The sequence below is a fragment of the Muntiacus reevesi genome, chromosome 2 (genome assembly GCF_963930625.1).
Source record: "Muntiacus reevesi chromosome 2, mMunRee1.1, whole genome shotgun sequence".
NCBI lineage: Eukaryota > Metazoa > Chordata > Mammalia > Artiodactyla > Cervidae > Muntiacus > Muntiacus reevesi.
Genome location: NC_089250.1, coordinates 260,361,244 through 260,379,020, shown reverse-complemented (window position 1 = coordinate 260,379,020; position 17,777 = coordinate 260,361,244). Strand labels below are relative to the sequence as shown.

The 17,777-nt window shown below is 51.1% G+C and overlaps 1 protein-coding gene across 4 annotated transcripts in view; it reads right to left on the bottom strand.

Moving 5' to 3' along the window:
* Positions 1 to 16,692, bottom strand: part of ACTN4 (actinin alpha 4) — a 74,652-nt gene extending 57,960 nt beyond the window's left edge. For 3 of the 4 annotated variants that reach the window (XM_065926044.1, XM_065926042.1, XM_065926043.1), the window contains exon 1: positions 16,434 to 16,692. In XM_065926044.1, coding sequence (XP_065782116.1) covers positions 16,434 to 16,595 — 162 coding nt within the window. In that variant the 5' untranslated portion in view covers positions 16,596 to 16,692. The remainder of the gene's footprint in view (positions 1 to 16,433) is intronic. The other variant, XM_065926041.1, reaches the window with a different exon arrangement.
* Positions 16,693 to 17,777: the final 1,085 nt, after the last annotated feature.

The following is a 17,777-nucleotide window of genomic DNA, read 5'->3' as shown; positions in this document are numbered from 1 at the left end:
GTTTCGGGGGAGGGGGCCACTCTAAGTGTCGACAAGTTTTCATTAACGCCAGGGCTAATTTAACTCTGGCACAGTTGAGGGGAAGAAAACTGCTCATCTCAGAGGCAGAAAGGGTTAGGATCTGCAGAGTCCCAGTTGCAATGGAGGGGAGGTGTCTCCGAGCACACGTGTCATCCCCGCCCCACCCCAGGCGAGCGAATTCCAACTGGAGGTGCAGCTGATGTTACTTTCTTCGCACTTCAGCGTGTGAGCAGGGTGTCAACCACCTGATTTGGAAAGCGCAAACCAGGTGGCCCTCCCGCAGGGTCCCGCTTGCTGCCGGCAATGGGCAGCTTTTGAAGGCTGGCCCCACTCCCACCTCCCACCAGTGGGTTGTCACTCCCGTTTTAACATTTTCCAAATTTGCTGCGGGCCTGCGCCCTGTTAGAGGAGAGGCTGGGAGGCGGACATTCTCCTCATTCTTTTTCCTTATTAGGTTGTGGATTTGATTGCTTTTGGGGGGGATAGGGGCTAAGTTGAGGAATGGCATCAGGAAGTGACCTCGGGAAGGGGAGGGGGAGTGGCAGGAGGCAGGCGGAAAAGAGGATGGAGCCGGCTGTGAGAAGTGCTTGGGGGAAGGAGGTTGTAGGACTCCACTAATCCTTCTAGAACAGGGGTCCCCAACCTCTGGGATCTAATGCCTGATGATCTGAGGTGGAGTTGATATATAAATCATAATAATAGAAATAGAGTGCACATTAAATGTGACGTGTTTGAATCATCCTGAAACCATCCCCCCTTCCCTGGTCTGTGGAAAAACTGTTTTCCATGAAACTGGTCCTTGGTGCCAAAAAGGTTGGGGACCAGTGCTCTAGAAGGTCCAACATTCTGGACCAGCAGCTGAGCAAGCCTCTTGTCTGACAGCACTTCTGGGAAGTTATTTTGGGGCTTATCAGTGGGAGGCCATTCTTCTTTCTACTTGATTACCAGTTGAAAGAAGGTGGCCTGACTCAAGGCTATAGGTTGATTCTAACTTGAGTTGATAAGGAATTTCTTTTTTTTTTTGCTTTGTGAGGAAGGGGATAGGGAAAGAAGAGGACCTGAGGAAGAGTCCCGAGGCTGACTGCCAACTTAGTAACAAGCTGACTTACCAAAAAAGCCTTGCCGGCCCTGCCTATGGCTCATGCAGACACAAAACTGTTTAGGGCTGGCAACTCAGAAACACGGAGCCATGTCCCGGGTAAAGGCCCAGATGGACCCAGAGGCTGGGGACAGGGCTTCGTCATGTCACTTGTGTCTCACATTCCAGTTGCCCCTTGACAGTGGATGCTGCTTTGAAGTCCCTGACTGGGTTCAGGGTTCAGAGCTCCCTGGGGGAGGGCTTTAGGAAAGGAGATACGTTACATTTTGGTTTTCCACTGAGCTGCACATTTCAGCAGACCCTTCCAACTCCTTTGAAGAGGAGACGCCAGCAGCAGACCCCACCTGGATGTAGGATGGTGAGCTGCCAAAAGAATTCTGAGAAGCTACATGAATTAGGACTGACAAGGTGCTAGGCACTGTGCGAAGTGCTTCAGACACACTCTTTCTCTTATTTAATCTTAGAATCATCCTGTGAGGTAGGATGGTGGCCCCTTACAAAGTAGAGCACAGGCTTAAGCCCTGCCCACAGCCACGCAACCAGTAGGTGGAGGCGACGGGTACTGAGCCCAGTTCTGTCCCCCTCTGAAGGCTCTGCTCTGACCTTCTACCCACCCCACACCTCTCACTGCCTCCTGCTTCTGTCGCCAGAAGCGCCCTCGCACAGGAGCGGCAGCGCTCTCGACACCCCCTCCCGGGTTGCAGCTGCTGGAGACAGGAGACAGCCTGGATCCCAGTGACATCTGAGCCGCCTCCTGGCGTCTGGTGGGCGGGCTGGGTGCTATCGGCTCACCCACCCACCAGCTCACCCACTGGCTGAGCGGGCATATCTTTCCAGAGCCTGGGTTCCTGCAACAAACTTTCTGTTCCGGAATACTCTGCAACATCCCCCGCCCCTGAAACCTCTCCCCAAGTGTGGGTAGAGCAATGTAGATTCCCCCGCTACAAACTAGTGAGCCCCTATTCTCGCCTGGAAGGAAGTCCACCTCCCTCCCCTTTCTGCCTCTGAAAAGCGGGGGAAAGAGACACCTCTTAAGGATTAAGGCAGACTCCGCCTGGAAACCAAAAGGAAACAGAAACTGGCTATGCTAATAGCCTGCAGGTCTGACAGCAGAAGCAGTGCTTCAGCGCCCAGGCTACAGAGACTGGCTCATGACAGGCGACACTTGCCACTCTCACTGACCCCCCAAATCCTTCCGTGGCAAACCTCCTGATCCCAGGCGAGATCGGAGAGATGGTAGCCAGGTTCTACTGGAAGATTTCAGCCACGACATGCATGAACCGCGCTGTCATGACTCTCAAGCATCATCTGAAGGGAGGAAAAAGCCCAACCTGAAACCATACACAGAGTCTAAGAAAGAGGCCTGGGCCAGCTACCCCAACCTTATCTCATAGTAAGGCCAGCGTGACACTCAAATATGTCAATTTGGGGAAAGCAAATGAAGGGCACTGCAGTATTTGAGTCACACATTTGGCCCATGAGCACCTGAACGAGGAGAGTTTGTTGGTTTTCTTTTTTTTTTTAAACATACTTGAGTATTTCCTGGGATGGGACTCCTACATTGCACAAGCCAGTTAAAAAAAAGAATAGCACCTGGAAGCTGAGCTGGCAGGCAAGAATAAACTCTCCAGGCAGAACACTTGGAGGCTACCCTCATGCCAGCAATAGTGTGTCTACTGTGGTGTGCCAAGCCAGCCAGCCCGCGGACTTGACCCCATTCATTCCCGTGATCAGCACAGAACCGCTGTTCCCCACTTGGAGTGTCATCTGGACTAGAAGGCAGTGCCGAGCGTCACCTACCCAGAGGTGAGGCACAAGGCCTGAAGAAACCCTGGGACAGAAGAGGACAGGAGAAGGGGGTGTTTCTCTGCTCCTCTTTTCTGAAGCCTGTGCTTATTCAGATGGGACCGTCAGCAAGCTGAAAGCACATGCCTCAGAAGGATTAGTCAGAGGTGATGCCTACCTGGGGAGAAGGGTCTGGCCTGCCCCCTATGTCCCTGAGAGCCGCAGGACCTTTGAGTGGGTAGGGACTCAGAAGCTGGAGTCCTGCAATGCAGAGGTTCAAACGCATGGGTGGCTGAGACATACTGAACATGGTGCCTTGCCTCGAACGGGAAACTCCCTAAAGAGATGGCTGACTGAGGGGAGGAACTGTGGGAATGCTCACAAGCAGCAGCTAAGGAAGGCTGTTCAAACTGCACATGCGGGATGGGATCCCCTAATACCTGCCCCCAGAGACCTGCCCGCACCACACTCACCTCCTTTATGAAGGTTTCCATGACTGACCCACCTGCCCCTATTCACCCTTCTCCTCTCCCGGGACACGGCTAGAGTGCTGTGGGCTTGTCTGTGGGCCGCCTGGTGTCCTCCTGAGGGCTCATGTGGCTCTGCTCTCTGCCCTGCCAGCTCCTTGAGAGCACAGGCCGAGTCTCCGGTTTCTCTCATACCCCCAAAGGCTCGGCGCAGAGCTCTGCCCTGCACAGGAGCCCAACGAGGGCTGTCGAGGGCCCTGCCGGTCATGTTTCTACCTGAGCGCCGGACTCCAAGGCCCTCAAAGCCCCAACTCATGTTACACAAGATGCTGGTTGGCTATCAAAAGCAGACCTGCTTTGGTCAGCGGCCCCAACACTGCTATATGAGTGAAGTCATTCAAGAGACCTTCCAAGTCTCTACAGCATGGTGAAAAGAAGACAGCTTCCTCCCTCAGAAAGCTTTTTTGTATCTGTGGGGACAACTTGGAGCAGGTTCACCTCGTCATAAACGCACAATAAGCCCCCACCGTGGAAACTTAGTTGTCTCCCAAACACGGGGTACGAGCTCCATCTAATTGGACCCGTTTTCCACTTGCCATAGACTTTCTTCCCACTTTGAATCAGTTTTATAAGGGGGGAGGTTTTATTTTTATATTTAAGGGGATAAGGATAAAAATGCACACCTTTATCTCCCCTCCTATACAGCTGCTTAAAAGATTTAACAAGTTCCCATGGGTGTGCTGCCAGGAAAATGGAAACCTCGCCATCTTTTTGCCAGTGAAAGCAGCGGGGCTGGCCGGGCCGTCACAGGCCACCTTCATATTAATTTGCTCCTTTAAATTCTGTCAGAAGGGATGGTTTTTGCTGCTGGATTGCAGCTAGGGCAAGGCAGAAAGAACTCCAGCCCAAGTTCACCTGATGGACACTGCATGATCCTTGAACTTGGCTTCTTGCCAGGCGCCGTGTGTATGGAGTCAGGAGTGTCCATGGCTAGCCCCGAGCTCCGTCAGCGTTCCTCCCTTGCTGAGTCAAAGCCACACAACTAGTCTGACAAGGTGTGCCTTCTGACAGGGGAGCCACGGGCCAAATGAACACTACGGTGTTCCTGGACCGGCTTCCAGCGAGGGACAGAAGGCTGGATGCCTCAGAATGAATCAGCCTGCAAGTCCACCTCTCTGAACTAGAGGCGTCCTAGTTACAGCCCCATCTGACCCGAGGAACCGAGGGTAACGAGAGAGAGGTTTACAACGAAAGCGGGGCGCCTGGAAGAGCCAGTTAAAAAAAAAAAAAATCGGGCATCCTGGCTTTCCACTTCAAAGGGGGGAGACACAACATTTTTACCAAAGATACATTGTGAACCCAGCAGCCTCTTGATGAGCCGGAAGGGAGCTGGAGTTTGATGGTGGGGAGAGAAGTTAAGCTCTCCGAGAGAGACACGACCAAGCCAGATGAGAACACAGTGCCATAAAACTCCAGATTCAAAAGTTACCAGCGCTTTAATCAAACACAGGTGTCTACTGGAGCAGTGATCATAGAGATAACTGAAGCCTTTGTTTGGTGTAATGCTCTGTGGTACTGGGGTTCCCACTTTAGAAGTCAGGTCTGGTTTGGCCTGTCTAGGGGGCCTGAGGGGAAAGCGTTGGCAGGGCCAGATTACTGGGAGCGTGAGGTTCCCGGCCTACTGGAGTCTAAGAAGGACTGCGTTTACAGACCCTGGGCCTCATCACCACTTCCAACAAAGCTCCGAGAGAGCTGGCTCTGCCCATCTTCTCTACTGTACATGCCCTGCTCTGACCATCCTGAACTTCCTGTCCCTCGGGGCCGCCATACTTCCCTTCCCTCCGCTGGAACAGCCGTCCCCAGAGTTCTCCTGGCTCCCTTTTTCTCATTCCCTGTGACTGTTGCTGTTCAGTTGCTAAGTCATGTCCGATTCATTCATGACCCCACGGACTGTAGCCCGTCAGGCTCCTCTGTCCATGGGATTCTCCAGGCAAGAATACTGGAGTGGGTTGTGATTTCCTTCTCCAGGGGATCTTCCCAACCCAGGGACTGAACCCACGTCTTCTGCGACTCTTGCATTGGCAGGTAGATTCTTTACCACTGAGCCACCCTTCTCATCCCTTCAGTTCAGTTCAGTTGCTCAGTCGTGTCTGACTCTTTGAGACCCCATCTCATCCCTTAGGGAACAGCTAAACTGTCAAGTCTTCAGAGATCTTCCTCTTGATCCAAAGTACCAGCACTGCCCTCCTCCCCTGACCGACCTCTCCCCAGGCTATTCCCAATCACCAGACTGTAGTGGAGTGTAGACATGGCTTGAAAGTCAGACCCTCTAGGTTCAAATCCTGGCACTGTCACTTGGGCAATGGCTTCAACTTCAAAGGATTCATTTACGCACTTGTCCTATAGAGGTGACAATACCTACCTCAAAGGATTACATGAGTCAGTCCACATAAAGCTCTTAGAATAGTGCCAAGCCCAGAGTCCTAGCTAGCTGCTATTATTATTATTATTAAACTCATAGGGCATAATCCCATCTGAAATTACCTTGTTTTACTTACGTGCTTGCTATCTCCCCACCAGCCTGTGAGATCAGGAACATAAAGAAATGAGTTGGGAGATGGTTCTTGTTTGGTCATCTGATTTCCTTGGTGGCCAGGGGCCAATCCCAAAGTGGGGAACCAAGCTCCCCAAAGACCCTCAACTGCCCACATTCTGACGTAACTGAACCCACGAGGCCTGAACTGCGACTCACAAGTCTCATGTTTAAACTATGCTTGGAATGTTCGATAGGAACACAGACTTATTTTTAGGCAAGAAAGTTGTCTCCTAGGCTGACCCGGTGCCCCTGGAGCAGGCCGTATTTGGCAAGGCCGGCTTTGTGGCTGTTTATAAAAGAGGCCCAGAACTTCCTCAAGTCTAAGGTAGCTTCGAAGAGAACTAAATGCGCTGTGAGTCGTGAGTCTTGTATTTTTATGGTCAAAGCTGGTTCCCTTTGAATCTCTGGGGTGTTTCCGTACAGCGGGTAGGAGCCCAGTGCCACTCCCTGACCTTCCATGGCTCTGGGCCATGATCCATCAACCAACCATTCTTGAAATGTTTCACTGCTCTCAGCGGACTGAATTCTCTTCCGTGGGTAGTCCCTGAGTCACTGATTCAGTGAAAGTTACAAAAGGAAAGGGAAAACTTGCTTCCCAAAATGGTTAAGAAGGTTCCCCTGGTCCCAACTGGTCTAGTTATTTCCTCTCACTCCACCAGTAGACTTGGTGCTGGGTGACTACAGGCCTAACATCTCAGAAAAACACATCTTGAATCAGACCTTTCTAGACCTTTCTGCTTTACAGAAAGTCACATCCTACCAGACTTGGCTGCATAGCTCCAGTGATCCCTCCTCCTCCTCCCGCCCCCAACCTCACATAGGAAAAACTGCCTGACCATCCTGGTGATGTTTACCGGCTGGATACCTTCCAGGGCTGGTTAGCAGACAGCCTGTAAGAAGGGTTGATTCATCAGACTGCCCTTGAACTAGCCTGGCAAGTTGGCTCCTTCCAGACATTTTGAATTTTGAAATGGAGTTTATATTTCATAGGCCAGAACTGGAAGATCATACCAGCCTGTAAAATTTCTTTAAAAACCTGACTCTTCCCTACATAATCCATGCCAGCAACAGCCCAAGAGGCATTTAATATTTCCATCAGACACAAAGGTTTGATGTAAAGATACTCATTTCCTTAAAGAAAAGAGAGCAGGGGAAAGAGGTGGGAGTAATGGGGGAGAAAAAGGTTTATTTACTGGCGGAGTTGGAGGAGGAAGGATGTGGATTGTTTAAAAAAAAAAGTTATCATGGGATGAACTGTGCTTGGGATTTGCTGGAAACTTTAGAGTTCTTTTTAAATTTGTCAGTGTTTGCGAAAGCAGGCAAAAGATGCAGGCACATTTTGCCCTGCTGTTGAGAAGTCACATAGCTGAGATTCCAACTCTAAATGCCTAGAGAAAAAGCACTCGCCTCAGCCACAAAGCCAACGGCGGCTTTCACGTGTACTCATCTTCTCCTCTCTTACAAATATACACACTCCTCATCGATAAAACAGACTGGCCTGACCCGTGCACCAGGGAACAGAGGCTCCTGGTCCCCCGACCCAGCACGGCGACCACGTATGTGGATACCTTCCTGGGAGACCGGCTGGCGGCACCATTTCTACCCAGTAGCCCAGCATTCCTCCACCGGTGCTGCCTCTAGCACAGGGGCACATCTCTCAAATACTAAGCAATCTTATTTCCACGATGTTATCAGCTAAAGACCTTTCACACACACCTTGACTGAGACCGATCAAAGCGCACCGATGTGCTGGTGGTTGCACACGAGCACACCCTGCCGAGGGCGCGTACCGAGGCCGGGGACACTGAAGCCGGCTTCCCGCACTGCCCGTGGTGCTTGGTAAAGGGAGGCCTGTTTTTTCAATAACACCAGCTGGAGACCCACAGACTCCTGGTGTGATACCCCCTCAGGCAACCTCCCGGGGTGGCTCTGGTTGCTCACTTTCAGGCTTCCTCCTGTGATGTTTCCCCTAACCTCGAACTGGCCTTCTCTGCCACCAAAATGAAATGTGTATTTAAAGAAAAGGGGGGGGGGGGGGGGAAAGAAATGCATTTACTTGACTTCCTGCCATGCCCCCATCCTGGATGGCTGTTAATTAAGACATTCTTGGAGCTGGAATCAAGAGACTTTACTGGTCAGGAGGTAAGATATAGAAACCCTTCATCTTGGGCTCTTTGGAGGTTAAAAGACCAAATGCGTTCCCATCACACATGGGGAACGAGAAGGAAGGCGTACGGCCTGCCTTCTGCGCTGCCTCCCATCCACCTAGACTGCGGCTTCCACCCACTCTCACCAGCCCTCAGGGAGGGGGGAAAAGATGAAAAGAAAAACCCACTAGAAAGCCAGTAACAGACATCACTCAGCCCCACACCTTTTGCGGGGGGGAAACTTTAAAAGGCATAAAACAAACCACAATGTCTTCTTTATTCCTGCCCAAAGCTGAAGACACAAATGCTATTGTATTGCTGGTGTTCTAGCATCCCATTCAATCGTTTCAACACCATCAACGATATTTCCCAAAGATGACTTCACTTGTGTTCTGTGGAGCAGAAACTGCCACTTACAGCTACTTCTGCCCGTGTCCAGAGTTCCACTCGGAGACAGAGAATCTGTTCTGCTCTCTTATTTGGAAGCAGAACATTGAAATCAGCCTTTCTTAACGCGGCAGGAGGGCACTGCTTTCCTTTCTGAATCGAGGATGCAAATACCCAGATGGGGCAGCAGGGTGGTTCACGCAGAGGAGCAGCCAAACTTCAAGTGTGTTTGTGTAAGGAAGCTGGACCCTTAAAAAGACAAAGCAGGGCTTCCCTGGTGGCTCCGTGGTAAAGAATCTGCTTGCCAATGCAGGAGACAGGGGTTCGATCCCCGGTCCAGGAAGATCCAGGGTGACACAGAATAACTAAGCCTGTGCGTGCGCCCGAACTACTGAGCTTGTGCTCTAGAGCCCAGGAGCTGCAGCTACTGAAGCCCGTGCACCTGAGAGCCCGTGCTCCGCAACAAGAGAAGGCACAGCGATGAGAAGCCTGCGTGCCACAGAGAGGGGCCCTCACTTCTGCAACTAGAGAAAAGTCCACACAGCAACAAGGGCCCAGCGCAGCCAAAAATAAATGAATAAATAAAATTTAAAAAAGAAAAAGCAATGTGAGGAGCAAGGGGTAAACCCACAATTCTTTTATTTAGAATGTGGCCCCGATTTCTTTAAAAAAAAAAAAAAGAGAGAGAGAAACCGTTAACATTTGAATGCAGAGAAAAATCCAGTGCCACTCAGTCCTGGGAGACGTGTTCGTGGGCAGTACGGTGGGAGGCCGGGCAGGCAGGACGGGTGGCATGTTCCCGGGTGAGTCACTCTGCCCTGCCACTCTCGGAATGTTTCCAGGGTCAAGTGAGAGAACGTTTTTTCCACACATGGCAAGCACACCATGGGAGATTTTAAGAGTTATCCACACTCTCCACTGAAACTTGAATGACTTCGAGAAGGTTACTCCCCTTTGCTTCTCTTGTCTACCTTCTGAACACATGAAAGAGAACATCTCTGCTTGCTTCTCTGGGTCTCTAACACCTCGCGGACACTTGCCAATCTCCTTCTGACAAAGGGAGCAGGCCTCAGGCCTACACCCTGCAGCAGGCTAGAACTTCACATCATTGTTTTCTTTCCAGCCTGTTTATTTTCGCAGTTTCCTTCTATTTATGGCCAGGGAAGCTGGGGTTTCCACTGGCACTACTCATATAAATTTCCCCTTTAAAACTAAGTTTAAAAAGGCAAAATTGACTTAGAAGAATATTATTAAGTATATAAAAGCAAAAGTGGGCTATGGAAAAAATAACAAATGACTGAAATTTAGGAAGTACGGAGTCAAGCATGATGTAGGGATGAGGAGGGCCGCTCTGGCTGGAGAACCACTGTGCCTTCTTGGAAACACAGGATGGTGCTCACTCTTGGGGAAGCTGGGGCTCATCCCATCCCAGGAAGGCAGGAGCCAATACAGAAACAGGTGGCAAATAGCAAATCCCAAGTTAAAGCTCGATTCACTCACTTTTAGAGATCCCTTCAGTAAATTACATCTAAGGAAAAAAAGGCCACTGGCCTCTTCTGGAGTAACTGCTGCCCAGACTAAAGAGATGGCAACCAAGTTACACCAACCGGCTCTCAAAGACTTTCCACGGACATTCCAAGTTAATGCATCTGTTGTTTACGAGGGAGAGGGGAGGGGGAAGGACATGAAAGAACACAACCGAAAAAGGCACAACACCAAGACAAATGTCTCTGGGGTTTTTATAAGCCCAGAGAGACTGCTACTTGGACAAAACTTCTGCTACGAGGACACGTTTACTGGTGAAATGTATGCAGAGTTTTCCCTTTTCTGGAGGAGGCGGGTCCTTCTCCTCCCAACCAGTCGGTTAATTTTTCCTCCCAGTAAGATCACTCTTTAAACAGAGGCTGGACTTTTAAAATGATTTCTGTTTTCCCTTGACTCACTGAACCTTATATACTTCCTGATACCTGGGTTACTAACTAAAAGGTAACTCATAAACCTTCCTGAAAAAAAGCAAGTGTTACTTGTACCACTTGCAGACACTTTATAACAAATTCTGGCGTCTAGACGGGCAACACTGTAAAACTAAGTTTCCTCATAATTGCACTGGAGGCTTTGATGTTTGGAAGTTGAACTTCATCCTGAAGGAGACTGATCTGGAGTTCTCAAACTACTGGGGACATAAAGACTTCTTTCAAACCTCCCAGGATGACAGGATTTGTGTCAACTCAAGTGGAAGCTTCCGCCCACCTTTTAGTAGGTCAGTGTTTCAGTTACCACTGCCATTGAATTACCAACTTGCTATCTCTCGCCTCCTATTTCCATGAAAAAAGAAGGGGGTGGGGGGCAGGGAGGAAGACTTAAAGTAACACGAGTGCTTTTGTTATTCTGTAAAATAAATACATAAAATACAAGCAACAGAAGGGAAGTGACCAGACAGATGGAAACGGGGACATCACTAAGTGAAGGAAATAAGGATAAAGCTGGGAAAACCACTGATCTAGAACATTCCGAATGCCAGAGAAGAGATAAACATGCTGATTAATTCAGCCATTCAGAAAACCTGAATGAGCAAGTGACACTACAGCAAACAGCTGTTCCTTAATTATCTTTGCCCTTTCCCTCTCCTCCTCCCCCACAAAATAAAAGGAATCCTTTTTTTTTTTTTTTAAAGAAAAAAGAAAAAAAACAACCCTAAGTCTGGTCAAAGGCTTGTACAATTCCCAGCACATTATAAATCAGTATGTCAAAAGCCAGAAGTGGTCATCTCAACGGTCTCAGAAATTCCTTGAGTCTTCCCAAATTGATTCCTTTTTGGCTTCATTCTCTTTGCTGTCATCTGCTAGACCAGCGCTGCCAGCTGACTTGTACTACTCACTCACTTAACTCTGCAAAAGGGGGCTGCCTGGCCAAACTCAGCCGTGACTGGAGTGTATGTTTCAATGGTAGAACTCCCCACCCCAGAGACTTGAGACTGGAATCCAGCCTTGTTCCTGCTCCTCTGACGTCCAATTCAGGGGGCACTTTGGGCGGCTGTTGTTGAAGTTGTCTTGTATGCTCAGTTGTGTTCGACTCTTTGCAATCCCATGGACTACAGACAGCCAGACTCTCCTGTCCATGGAATTTTCTAGGCAAGAGTATGGGAGTGGGTTGCCATTTCCTACTTCAGAGGATCAATCGGACCCAGCGATCAAACCCACGTCCTGTGCATCTCCTGCATTGGCAGGTGGATTCTTTACCAATGGTGCCACCTAGGAAGCCCTTTGGGGGTGCAAACCTACATTTTCATTGACCTCCTGGACTGCATCTCAGGAGTTAGATAGCACCAGCCGCACCTGGATGTTAAAACCCCATCCTCATTTCCAGGGTTGTTTTCCTCCAGTACTGCTCACCAAACTTTTCCCATGAGGCAGCCTGCTCAAGGCCAGGCCGTCAGCTGCCATTAAATGGAACTATTTAGCACCAGTTCCAACTGCACAGTGAGTCAGCTCCCCGCTGCCAAAGGAGCCTCCTTGCTGGTCTCAGGGAGGGTGTTTCAAAAGGCAGAGGGCAATCCTGCCCTTGCCCTAGAGCGCAGAGAAGGAAACTAATTAGATGAAGCAGTAGGCGCCACTCGACGGCACCAACTGGATTTCAACCCTCACCTGAGGGCTGAGCACATTCAACACACCTTCAACCCACATTCAACACACCTGAATGGGTGTGAGTGGCTACAAGGGGCACTGCACTCCAGCCAACCTCCCTCACCTCGCCTCTTAGGCGGGCATCAGAAAAGCCCTGTTTCTTGCTCTTTTCTTTAAATTAATTTTCACTGGAGTACGGCTGCTTTACAATGTTGGGTTAGCTTCTACTGCACAGAAAAATGAATCATTTTGTAAAGCGACTCCCTCTTGGACTTCCTTCCTGTTCAGGTCACCACAGTGCATGAAGCACAGTTCCCCGTGCTGCACAGTAAGTTCCCATCAGTTATCTATTTTAGACATCGAACCAACAGGGTATGTGTCAATCCCAACCTCCCGACTCCTCCCACCCCTTACCCCCTTGGTATCCATACATGAGTGTTCTTCGTCTGTGTCTCTAATTCTGAGAAAAACCCTGTTCTTAAAACTTGGGCCAGGGGGGAGTGACCAAGGACAGAAGCTAGCAGCTGAGGACATTTCCCTCTCCCAGGAAGGCAAACAGAATACCTGCCCCCCTTCTCACGTGTGTGTGTGTGTGTGTGTGTGTGTTAGTTGTTCAGTCATGTCAGACTCTGCGACCCCATGGACTATAGCCTGCCAAGTTCCTCTGTCCATGGAATTTTCCAGGCAAGAATACTGGAGTGGGTTGCCATTTCCTTCTCCACCTCACATAGGTATAGTCTTTAATTCTAGATGACAACTGAGTCTGGGTTTTTTTTTTTTTTTTTGGTTTTGGTTTTCACTAAGTAACTTATTCCATTTTTAAAAACTGCTAAGGATCTGCTAGTCTCAGCCAGATCCTAAGAGGCAAGCAATTAAGAGTAATGGAACAAAATAACAGATGGCTACTCTGAGGTCTCTATCATCAGCCTAAAAGGAAAAAAAAGAAAGAAAAACAACCCTACTTGGAGAAAAACAAGACACCATCAGAATGGTTCAAATAATTAACTCAAACCTAATAGAGCCCAAGCCAAAGGTCAGGGTCTAAACACTGAGGCCCTGTGAGCAGTCAGTGATGTTTCAACGACCACGCCAGCTTAGCAAAGGAGGCAGTTCCTCTTGCTGCGACGAGAACTTCGGGAGTGGCTACCAAGTGCCCTCACCTGTCCAGTAGAGCAAGGGTGGCAAGGCTACTCAAGCCTCTTTCAGAAACTGGGAGAGGGAGATCTGGCCCAGAGCTATAATTGCTCAAGAATTTGCTCAAAGACCAGACCAGTCCTTCCCCCCGCACCCCTGGAGAAAACATGCAGAGCCTTCCCAGATCAGAACTGTTGCATAAGCTACTTATCAGGTAATGCCTTGGTTACAAGGGTCCCCAGAAGGGCTTCAGGTGGATGTGAGAACCACAGGGAACCTCAGGCACCCTCTGACTTGGGCCAAACCCTGCTTAATTCCTAGAAGAATTCAATTGCCACACGCTTTAAGGGGCCCACAGCTGTCCCGGACATAGTTTTTAAGAGCGTGAGAGTACACACAGGACACTCACAGGACCGCCACCCTCTCCGTGGTCCGTGGCTCAGCCTCAGAGGGGCAAGAAGGGCAGTCTGTCACTTGCCAAAGTGGCACTGCCAAGCAGAAAAACCCAGTCTAGGGGGGATGGGGGTGGGGTCCTCTTGGAAGGAAACAGTACAGACTCGTCTCTATATTCGTTTCCATTACTCCTTCTCCCATTTCAGAGAAGAGGCCCACCCCCAAATAGGTAGGCACACAGCAGTGAAACAATATTCCCCCCAAAGTACAGTTGCGTGTAAATATTTGCTGCAGTTGTATAAAGTCGGACACGCTAAGATCTGGCCCGTCCCGAGAATCTAAAACAGCTGGTCTGAGAGGGGCTGTGAGCCACCCTTTCCTTCCACCATGCCTGGTCCCTGAGGACGGGAGGAGGGGGGGATGACACAACTGCAGCCAGGCCTGGGGATGTCGGTGAGTCCTGGTTCCTCCCCCGGCCTGAAGGGTGCCCTGGCCTCACCCAGCGGGCAAGGGAGACTAGAGTCATGGAGGAACACACAGCCGGACTCCCAGAAGGGAATGGAGTGAGCAGAGAGTCACTCTGGGACGGGTAGGAGTCAGCAAGGGAGGGGGAGGGAAGGTCCCTACTCCCCACCACCTGAGTCAAGAGGCTCCAAAGCTCGTTCTCCGCCAGCACTGGGAGCTGGAGAAGAAGGAGCTCAGGTTTTCTCAAAAAACAACCCCATGGACCCCGCCTTGTTCCCTTCCCAACTTCCCAGGTCTCTGAGCAACTCATAATCTTTTTCAACCCGGCATTGCCTCCGGCGGTAAATTATTGTTGAGACTGGAGACTAGGTCTCTCCCCTCAAAAAGAATTTTTATGTCAGATTATCTCAACCTGCCCACCCGGAGGTAGGTGGGGCAACAGATAAGGACACCACCACGGAGCCGCCACCACCCCCCGCCCCCCCCCCCCAACTACCGATGAGGAAATTCAAGCAGAGGTTGGTAATTTACCCCAAGGTTAAGCCAGGCCCCACCCCGGGCTGCCTGGCACAGCTGTTCCTTTCACCCTTTCCCCGCCAGCCTGGGCTGCCTGCACGGAACCCCCAAAGCAACAGCTCACACCCTCAAGAGGCTTCCAGCCACACTCAAACCCCTTGCTACTCTCCCAACACCATACACATCCACCCTTGTAGAAGCACAGAAGGGACTCCCTTGACCCCTCCTCATTCCACAGATGACAGAACCACACTGAGACCGAGGGTCTTGCCCAAGGCCATAGAGCTGGTAATGAATCTGGGAAGAAAATTCAGGTCTGAAGAACCTACGACATGCCTCTAAAGTAAGTACCTCCCACCCTCTTCACACACTTTGAAACAGCCCCCTCCCAAGACACACACCCCCCTCAACACCTTCCTTTCTTTAGCTCTTCCTGCGCATGCTAAACCCTCTCTTCTAGCAGCTTGGAGCTCCCTGCTCTCTACCACCTTGGATTATATGCACACACATACACCTATACACATACACAGATACACACAGACACACACCCCACCCTCTCTGCACCTCCCACTCCTTTTGATCTACCTCTCCCCACTGTGAGTCCCCCGAAATTGCCTCCACACCCCAACGTGCTACCTGAAAACAGACCCTGCTTTAGAACGAGCTCTTCATCACCACCCCTGAAAGACAATTCTTCTGGACACTCTCAGCCCCTCCTCAAACAACTTGTTCTCCCTTCACAACACATAAACACACCCTCCAGTCCTGGGACAGCACCTCCAGACGCCCTCACCCCTAAATTCCTCTCTTAGTCTATCCATCACACACTCCCTTTCTAATGAGACTTTCATTACTCCAAACACCTCCCTCCCACCATCCGCCATTCCGACCATTCTCTCCCGCCATTCTCACCTCGCTCAGGCTACCTTTGCCTCCGGCAACGCCAACCCTTTGCTGAGCTTTGTCTACGTTCCATCAATTCTTCAGAACCCCTCCTCAGAATACTCCAAATTCTCTCTATCCCCCTTCGGCCTCTCATCAAGGAGGCCTTGGCGTCACCAATACCTCTTCTATCTCCCAATCTTCTCTTCCCTGTAGGACAGGGCATCCCTGATAATATCTCGCCCCTCTTATTCACAGCTCCCTGACTTCTCCCACCAGAGTCAGAGTTCAGACCTCCTTAGCAGCTTCCCCATCCTCACCCACCAAGCCCTGGGTCCCTTCACACCCACTCTAGAATCTTCATCCCCTTTAGAATGAAGGGGGCTTCATCCCTGGGGCTCCCATAATTCCAACCCTCTTCAGAGGATTCTGTTATCCAAGTAACGCCCTCCATACTCCAGCTCCTCTTCGGACTCCCCCGATGCCGAATTCTATCCTGACCCACACATTCCAGGTTCCCCCTTTTCCCTCTGACCACGTCCAGTCCATCCTGACCCGTCCATCCCGCCTCAGACCCAATTCCGTTCTTGAGTCTCCTCCAATCATCTCGCCGACTTCCCCTCATTCCCAGGCCAGACGCTCCAATTCCTTCCTCGGGCTCCCTGATTCCCAGTTTTAGATTTCCATATCCCCTACTCAGCCGCCAATTATTTTTTCAGACTCCCAATTCCCCGCTCAAGTTCTGCAACTCCTTTCCAGGACTCCAAACCGCTTCCCAGACCCGCCGAATCCTTCTCAGGACGCCCAGTTCTCACCACAGACCCTCCGAGCCCGTCTCAGGGTCTCCGAGCCCCTTCCCGGTTCCCAGCCTCCCTCGGAAGCCCCCCCTTCAGCCCGTCCGGCCCTCGGGCCGCGCACCTTGCGCTGCTGCTTCTCCCAGGCCGGGTCCAACAGCAGGTCCCGGTCCCAGTCGTCCTCCTGGGCCATGTAGTCTCCCATGCTACCCCCGCCGCCAGCGCCATTGCTCCCGCTGCTGGGGCCGTACTGGTACGACTGGTTCGCCGCGTGGTAGTCCACCATTCCGCCGCCTCTCCCGAGCCCGTCCGCTCCAGCCTCTGCTCCCGCCCCTCTGCCTGAGCCGCTGCCGCCGCCGCCGCCGCCGATTCACTGCTTCAAGCCCGCCCTCCGCCGGCGCCTGCGCACTGCCCGCCGCGCCTGCGCACCGCGCCGCCGCCGCCGCCGCCCTCCCGCGCGCGCGCCTCCTAACCCAAAAGGCCCTGAGACTCCGCCTCGGGGCGTTCGGAGCCTGCGCACAGCTTGCTTCCCCGCCGCCCTTCAGCTCGTGGACGAGCCGCGCCCCCTGTTCCCGCGTGAGCGCGCCCGGCCTCGGCGTGTGGGCGGGGCCGGACCGCGGATGATTCGTAAGGCGGGTCTCGCCGTCCGACTAAGAAAACCCGTTCAGGCGTGGCCTGTATCCCATCAACAAGAAAAATCCAACAAATATTTATTAAGCGCCTGCTGTGTGCGTTGCACTTAAACGAGATAGATAAAACTCCCTGCCCTCGCGGAAGCTTTTAATGAAGGGAGACAAGAAACAAAAAATTTTCGGTACATAATATATATGCTAATATATTCCAAGGGGATTAGCGTTACGGAGAAGAATCAAGCTGGAATGTAAATGGAGTTGTCAAGATAGGCTTTGCGGAGAAGGAGGACATTTGAACAAACACCGGCGGGATTCAGGAAATGGACATGGGAGTTAGACTGGAATAGATACTGGCTGACTCGAAAGTTATCGATAGAAGGTTTGGGAACTTATCTATCTTCATTCATTCAACAGACACTTGTTGAGCACCTATGTGTCCCAGGCACTGTTCTCAGGTACTGACGGCATGGTTCTGAGCTTAAGTGTGATCAGTTCTCAAGTGGCTAATGCGGGGGGTGGGGCGCAGCAAAGAGTAAGCAAATAAATACAGATAAATGATATTGGCATAGTAAGGTGTCTCGAGTGTAAATATCCAAAGCTGAGCTCCTGATCTTCCTCTCAGACCTGGTCACCCCACGATCATCCCTGTCCCACTGGATGGTGCCTCCATCCCGTGTCCTCTTTGTCCTCACACCGAGTTCTTCAGGAAATTCTGTCAGTTCCATCTTCCAAGTATGTACGGAATCCACTCACTTCTCCCTCCCCTATGGCCACACCCTGGTCCCGTCCACTCTCGTCTTGTCTTCCCTTGGACCTCTGCCACAGCCTCCTCACCA